Genomic DNA, 8,308 nt, shown 5'->3' with positions numbered 1-8,308 from the left:
CTTGTGTCAATGCTTTTTAGACCAAGTTGTTATACCAATAGAAAAAGACTATTACTTACAACTACTTATTGTATAAAATTACCATATATTGTACAAACACAAAAAGATCAGGTTTTTCACGACTCTTGGAGTCGTTTTCCTGCAAACCAAAATATTCAGCCAGTTTTTGGCGGTGTTAAATGAATAAATAAATAAATTTACCGTGATAAAACTCAGTGACTCCGCTCTGTTCATATTGCTACTCACTTGATAAACAGAACACAAAATATAATAGAGAGTGTATTCATATTGTTCTCGAAGAAATGCATTGCTAATTAATATTTTTTATATGGAGCGGTCTGCTGAAAATATATTTTTCGAAAAACAGCTCCCTTCGCCCTCGCGCGCCTTTTTCTAAAAAACACTCCCAAAATAAAGCGCTCGAGCGCCTTCGGCGCTCTCACGCGCCCTTTTTTTCAAAGCAATTCCTAACACAAAGCGCTCGAGCGCCGAAGGGCTCGCGTTTGTTAAAAAGATGTTTCTTCAATAGGCGCTCGGGCGCCTTCGGCGCCTCCGCGCCCTGGTGCGCCGCACTCCCAGCACTCCCGTTCGGACAGGCGCTGCACCAAACATCCAGTTCCAATTCGCCGATTTCGTTGAGCTCTTGATTTTCAGTACCCAATTGACCGTACGTGAACTCCACTTCGGCCGTGTGTTCGTTACGTTTAATATGCTGCTGATTCAAATACATGTACAAAAAATTTAGGTATTCCACACCCTCACTGTATTCAATCCAAGCGGCATAGTAATGCTGCAGCAACGTATCGTTTGCATTGTCATTTTCCGATGGTGCAACTTTTTTTGCAAGCAAATTATGCACTGTGACTCCAGCAATTACTTCATTTCATTGTACAGCTCATCGACCATCGGCTCAGGAAATGTAACACACAGCGAGTAGACATCACTGAAAAATGAACAAGTTTGGAAATTATTTTAGATTAAAAAAATAATGTGGAGCCGAAAATGAATAGATTTTGCCCAACTTTGACACAATTTTTTTGGCAGCAATGTTTTGGCGTCGGGTACGCAACGGCATCTCTTGAATCTGGCGTCTTTTCTCTTGTTTTCGAATCGATGCATACATCTTGCTCATCAATGCTTACAGCTGTCAAAAATCGGTATTTTATTAATATGTTAATAAACAGCATATTTTAATAATTAATAAAAATTGTGAAACACCATATTTATTAACGTTAATAAATATAGTGCATTTTATTAACATATTAATAATTATTAGTATGGTGAATTTTCGGTTATCAAACCGCCCAATCTACCTAATGAATGCAATGTTACTACGATTCCAAATTGTGATACTTATTTGATTGATTTTAACACAAATACAAATACTGTCAAACATAGAGTTACCGAATATTTTAAAAGAAGCAGAATTTGGAGAGAGTAAAATGAAATATTAAAATATCAAATTGTAAATATTCTAAATATAAAATAATATTTATACTAAATAAACCACCTCTGGCGAAGAAACGCTGTACGGTGCAGAATAATAATAATAATAATATGGTGTAGATTTTATTAAAATGTTAATAACGATATTTTATTAGAATTTTAATAAAATCGACAATTTTTTTATTAGAATTTTTATTTTATTATATTATTAATATGGTACCGATTTATTAGAATTCTAACAATTTTTTTGAAAAGTTTCATACAAAAAACATGTCAAATATTTTCAGACTCATTTTTCATCGAGATTTTGTTGTGATAAATGATTGTCTTAATCTAAACGCTGTGTTGACTTTGATGTGAACATGATGTCGTCCGTTGATAAAATTGGATAAAATCCAATATGTTGTCGAATTTATTGGAATTCTAATAAAATCGGCAACATATTAATAACGATATTTTATTAAAATTCTAATAAAAAAATTGTCGATTTTATTAAAATTCTAATAAAATATCGTTATTAACATTTTAATAAAATCTACACCATATTAATAACCGAAAATTCACCATACTAATAATTATTAATATGTTAATAAAATGCACTATATTTTATTAACGTTAATAAAAAATTCATTTTATTGAAAAATTAATAAATTATTAATATGATAATAAAAAAATATGTTAATAAATTATTAATATGTTAATAAAGTGACAGCTGTATCAATGCTTGCTGGTATTATGGGCGAATGATTGTCTTTAGCGCACATTTGATCGTCGTAATTTCTTCGTCCTTCGTTTCTCCCTTCGCTGGAATGGATGGCTTGAAACGATTCGCCATTTTCCTACTGAAAGAAAAAAAACACACATTCGATTTAGTTTAAAAATGAATAATATTGAAACTTAAATTTAATTGGTTCGAACGAAAACAGAACGAGAATTTAACCCCCTTTTTTGGTATACACACTGATGCAACACACAAAAGTGACAAAAATCTTCGAATTGATAACAATGGCAGTGATTTAGAGAAGTGATTAACTGTTTGTCTTCATCTCTGAACAATGGAACCAATTCATATTGGGTATCACCGCTTGAAATGAACTTTACCACGTCACGCAACAGAATTATGTACTGCAAAATTATTGTGAAATTCAATATTTTTTCCATAAAATGTAATATTACTGTTCAAATGTTAAACGTTAAATAATTACTAGACTCGTTTAAATACATTTCAAGTTATAAATAGCTTATATTACGTGTAAAGCTGTCAACGGACAAAAGGTTGTCCGTCCGTCCGTCCGAAAACTCCGAAAACTTGTCCGTCCGAACTTTTTTTCGGACGGACAACATCTGACAAAAAATTTTTTATCTCGGACAAACGGACAACGGACACGGACAGGTTTTGTACGAAACATTTCGGACACGCTTTTTTGTCCGAACTTTCGGACAGTCCGAATGTTCGGACACGTTTTCGGACGGACGGACAATTTTTTGTCCGAAATTTGTCCGAAAATTTCAATGAAACTAAAAACACGTTTTTCCCGTCCGTTCGCCAAAAATTTTAATTTTTCAACAAATGGTTCGCGTACTTAACGCTTATAATTTTCCAACGGATGATCGTATCTTGAGAAGTACTTTCTTCTGATACTTCTTAATGAAAATTGTATGAAGAAAAATTCTCAAAACTAATAAGAAAATTAATCAAACTATTTGCTCTTGTGTAAATGTTGTGTTGATTATTAAAAGAGCATAGAAATGTTTTGATTCTCAAATACTACAGTACCTTTTCATTTTTAAGAGTTATACATTGTTTGGATTTTTCTTCTCTTCTTCACATAGAAACTTTCTATCTCTTGAGTTTCTGTGGAAGTAGTTGAGTTTTTGATAAGTCAAGAGAGAGATCAAGATACGATCATCCGTTGGAAAATTATTAGCGTTAAATCGACGCTATGTTTACTCCCGTGCTCGCATCGATAACGCCACTGGTGCTAGAAAGTGAACTATGATAGCATATATTAAACACTGTATGTCAGATTCGAAAGTTATATCATTTGAATATTCTTTTTGAACAGATCGCAACCGATGTGATGTAAGTTTTGGTATAGAGGAAGAAGAAGAATACACATTAACAAAAAAACAATCCAAACCAATAAATATAATCATTTTATTTCTTGTAATATTTAAAATACATTAAGTATTGTTTTCGCGTTTATACAAAGTCCACAATGAAGTTGAACAAATGTCATTCCGTTCGTTAACATTCCATATTCCGGTCGATTTTTGTTCAATGGTATGTACGGCTTGAAATAGTTTTGTGCATTTTTGTGTAGTTTTGTGCGGTTTTGTGAGATTCCGAGCAATGAATATTCGTTTGTTTTCATTTGTTTTATTTTTGGATTACATTTTTCAAAAAATTCAATGGAATAAAAACGAATTTTATGTGTTGCTTGCATAGATTGACGTTTATTTAAAATTAGTAGTTCAACATCGTTCAACATCCAACGGATGTGTATATACATGGTAATACCATGATGGTATACAAGATTTCAAACTTAGGCAAATTCGAGAGAGTGATTGTCAAATAGTTAACTTCCTAACATCAGTTTCGCGGCGGTATTTTTTTTATATGGGAGCTTATGGAGAAAACACAGAGTCGCGTTAAATGAACCATTTGTTGAAAAATTGAAATTTCTGGCGAACGGACGGGAAAAACGTGTTTTTAGTTTCATTGAAATTTTCGGACAAATTTCGGCCAAAAAATTGTCCGTCCGTCCGAAAACGTGTCCGAACATTCGGCACATACGCAAACTCAAGTCACTTGAATTCAACAATGTGCCGGATCAAATTGATACAAAACGCACGTGTATCGAAAATAATATGAATTATAAGCGAAATCGTAGGAAAATTAAAACATTGAATTGGCATTTACACTGCTGTAGTTTATATTGTAATGAAATGTACGATTGATTTGTTGACTTGGTGTTTACAACGCCAAATGTGTTCTCGGTATGAGCAAACCGGCGATTATGACATTATGACATTTCGAAAACCAATGAAATGAACGGCAAATATCAAAAGGCTCGGTTCACATCAATAAAACTAATTCAATATTTAGACATTAGACAATTTTTGCTTCAAAGTGTTTTTTGCTTCGGGACGTACCAATATCAATCGATTCTTTACATTAATGCCATAATTTGAAACAGAATTTTATGTTCTTTGAATTGAAAACTACCATTTTTCTCTTTTCAATTTCAGGGAAACTATCTCTACATTGTGCATACTGTATGTCTTATTTATAGTCAATATGTATTCGATACGCATAACAAATGAAACGTGAAAAATGTATTAATACTTAAAAGAAATTAAACTTCCGTGTATAAGCATGAACAAATGGGCAACCTAGTTCTTTTTATTTTCTCCTTAATTTAAAATCCCCTATTTTTCACGTTATGAAAAACACCCAATGTAGGTATTCGATTATCAACTTGCCAAACTAACCTATACACATGTTTAATTCATCGTTCAATTTTGTTCTCATACTCTTCTGTCTACCTTTTTATGCAACAGTGTTGTGGATTGACATTTTAAAAATTGATTATTTCCTCAATAAAATGCGAATTTTATGATTTTTGACGAATGAATGTAAAAATATGTTTACAGTTTGTCATCTCGTAGCTTTGAGCAGGAATTATGTGTATAAGAAATATATACTGACTCAAAACTAGACTAGAAATATATTTTAGTTGAGTTATGTGCATGAATAACAAGTTGTTGACAAGTTCGTACGAAAAATTGACATATTTGTCAAATCTAAAAACATGTATTATTTTGAAACAGCCGATGCTTCTGAAATCAATAGTCACATCATAATGGAAGAAAGTTATGAACTCTGTAATTTGACTGAACTAACATTGGAGTTGAAGAAACCTCTCTACGTCACTCGACGAATAAATGTTTGTATATACAATTCATCAAAATAAATAATATTGAATTACTCATTTTTTTCTTCATTACTAGTATACGTGTTATGACGTCTCAAAAAATTACATTGTCTGTGGTGCGACCAGTGGCAGTATTTACCTTTTCCGACGATGTCCAGTTTCGCTGCTTCAACTTATTCCCAATTTGAACGGGCCCATAAAGTTAGTAGCCATCTCACCATTAGAGCAATACATCTGTTTCACGACGCAGAGGGGAGCAATTAATGTCTACATATTGAATTTCTCAACACTACAACCCATTATCAGTTCTTATTACCTTCACGAGATGAACATAACTCAAATCAAGTGGAAACAAAATGAAAATCAAATATATTTCGGCGACATAAAAGGAAATGTGTTTTTAGTGAATTTGAATAATTTTTTGGTAAAACATTGCTAGGCTCATGCAGTGAAATAGTATACAACATATACATTTCTGCTTCTAGGGTAAAAATTCTTTAAACATTTCGGTGCATCCCATTCTATTTTTGGAATCTCCAATTGTACAAATTTGCGAGTATGAGGATTTACTACTTGTGTCTAATTTTACGAAATGTATATTGTGCAACACGATAACGGAGGAATACAAACAGGTTTGTCGAATCGTTGTACTTGAACATAAATTAAAAATTGAACATAAAAAAAATTCCAACAGATTGGTAACCAACCGCGAGATGGAAAATTCGGGGCCTGTTTCCATTCGAATGAAAAAACCCAAACTACACGCGTGATATGTGCACGGCCTGGAAGTCGTATTTGGGAATGTAGCATCGAAGGAAATGTTATGAAAACACATAAATTCAAAAATGCTCTGGAAAAGAAGCAAGCTACCAACTTCGGTGATATTCCATCTTATGGAAAAAAAAAAAGTAGAATAGATTCAATGAAACCTGGGATTAATGATCAGTTAATAGATTTGCAAATCGTTAATGATTTTTTTGTTCTGGGACGTAGCACAGAAGTTTTCTACATTTTTGACTTCATACATTCAAATATTGTACTCTGGAATAGCGATTTCGGAAGTATAAACACGATCAAAGTGTGTGATGATACAATATTTATCTTTACCAATGACCATAAAGCGTACGCACTTCAACTGAAACGTTTGGATGAGCTTTTTTTCCAATTATTTGATATGGAACAGTTTGCACATGGGATTCATCTCTTTCAAAAAAATATTTCTTATTTCAAGAACAAAATATATACCAAAATGTTTCAAAAATATATCGCTATATTGCGGAACAAATGGCATGATTCAGATAGTGAAAATCCCTTGGACGATTTTTTTCATAGATTCGATGAAATGTTTTTCAGTATGAATAAAAATGAAGAATGTACAATTTTAACTGATAACATCTCAAGTCAAAATTCGAATAAATCACACCTAAGTGTATTCGAATCTGTTCCGGAAAAGGACAATCAAGATAAAAAAAAATTCACAGAAAAATATTATAATGATAATTTGACTGAGGAATTCAATGAAAAAATCGATACCCCCAATACTCAAATTCAGTTTGAATTAAAAGAATTCGCCGAAGAACAAAAGATGTTAAGGAACTTATTTTTCATATATAAATCTTTGAAAATATCCAAATTCAATATTAGGGAACGATATGCCGAATTGTTCGATAATTATGATTTACGTCGCATTCAACAGTTGTTGAGGGCTCTACAGGATATGATTCTCGAGAACGAATATGGTACTACGGAATTTGAAGCAAAAAAAACTTGCGCGTACATCTATTTGAATTATGTTAAGGACGACTGTCTAGTCTCACATGAATCTGAAAGTTTCATTATTGATTGTCTCCTACTAGTTAATTCGCAGAACAATGCGACAAACAGTACCCAACGTTGTCAGCTTTGCAATTTTCCATTAACTGTTTCGGGAACGTTGGAAAACTTAAAATTCATGGAAAAAGTAGAACTGGTTGTAAGCAGACTTGTCAGACGGAATGAAAATCATAAATTGTTCAGAATAATTGATGAAATTCCAACAGTTTTGATTATTTTATTAAAAATTCATGCAGCGCAAAATTGTAACAGATCGATATCAGATATTGATATCTCCGATTTATTTTTCTCTTGTGTTCATCTTCAATATTTTTTACATCCGATTATGCAGAACTCTCAACTTTTCCACACTTATGAATTTTGGAAATGTCTGGCATCACGTTTCATTCTCTTACACGACGAAATGGCGATTCAATGTATTCGATGTCGAGCATATAGTAAAGTAAACTGTATCGATCCAGAATATTCTTACGACAACGTATTCCATCACTGTCTACTTTTTCTACCACCCATATCAGTACTAATGCTATTGAATGAACTAGCAAATTTAATTCCATCTGATGCTATCAGCAGAAAATTATATGTAAAATGTTTGTTAAATGTATCTTGAATAAATGCTTGTGCAAAAACCACTTATAATATATGTCTTCATTTTGTAGGCTTGCCTTTTGAAAAAACATAGCTGAAAAATCTGAAATTTGGACTCAAATAGCTGACCAAAAACCGCCAAAATGCTATTTTATCATATTATTTGACAAGACGCAATAAAAAATAAAGAGTCTTACCGATGTAAGACGAACTTTTCCGCACTGCTCTAAAAAATAATACTGATTGCTTTATTCATTAGTTACAAAGATCTCGGCGTCATCATTGATCAGAAATTTAGTTTTGTCCAACATATCGACGCAATTACTTCGAAGGCAACAGCCGCCCTTGGTTTCATCAGGAGATTTTGTTACGTATAACCGACGTTCAAACTCTCAAAACCGCGAGGGGTATCATTACACTAACAACAACATCATTTGCAAATTGAAATTCGTCCAAAACCTGCTGACACGAAGTGAACGCGCTCACTTTACAAATGCACTTGT

The 8,308-nt window shown here is 32.7% G+C and overlaps 1 protein-coding gene and 1 long non-coding RNA gene across 5 annotated transcripts; one reads left to right on the top strand and one right to left on the bottom strand.

The window, feature by feature from the left end:
• Nucleotides 1–6: 6 nt before the first annotated feature.
• On the bottom strand, nt 7–4,447 carry LOC129571467 (uncharacterized). Its single transcript, XR_008688284.1, has 4 exons — nt 4,370–4,447; nt 2,209–2,571; nt 1,023–1,144; nt 7–943 (listed from the first exon to the last, which is right to left on the bottom strand). It is a non-coding gene; the product is annotated as an uncharacterized LOC129571467 (long non-coding RNA).
• A 290-nt stretch (nt 4,448–4,737) lies between these two features.
• LOC129571466 (BLOC-2 complex member HPS5 homolog) lies at nt 4,738–7,849 on the top strand. Of its 4 annotated transcripts, none has more exons than XM_055451261.1 (5): nt 4,738–4,908; nt 5,281–5,396; nt 5,461–5,808; nt 5,870–6,016; nt 6,079–7,849. In XM_055451261.1, exons 1-5 carry the CDS (start codon nt 4,893–4,895, stop codon nt 7,825–7,827), a joined length of 2,376 nt encoding a protein of 791 aa, XP_055307236.1. In that variant the 5' UTR covers nt 4,738–4,892; the 3' UTR covers nt 7,828–7,849. The 4 variants fall into 4 exon arrangements, with proteins under 4 accessions (XP_055307236.1, XP_055307237.1, XP_055307234.1 ...); XM_055451262.1 differs by lacking the exon at nt 4,738–4,908 and adding an exon at nt 5,012–5,221 and having other exon boundaries at nt 7,549–7,849; XM_055451259.1 differs by lacking the exon at nt 4,738–4,908 and adding an exon at nt 5,018–5,221.
• The last annotated feature ends 459 nt before the right edge of the window (nt 7,850–8,308 follow it).

Source organism: Sitodiplosis mosellana, unplaced genomic scaffold, assembly GCF_009176505.1.
Source record: "Sitodiplosis mosellana isolate CC-2019 unplaced genomic scaffold, AAFC_SMos_1.0 Smas_scaffold_2551, whole genome shotgun sequence".
In the NCBI taxonomy this organism is placed as follows: Eukaryota; Metazoa; Arthropoda; class Insecta; order Diptera; family Cecidomyiidae; genus Sitodiplosis; species Sitodiplosis mosellana.
The sequence above is the reverse complement of the archived record's forward strand: the minus strand, read 5'-3'. Positions and strand labels throughout refer to the sequence as shown.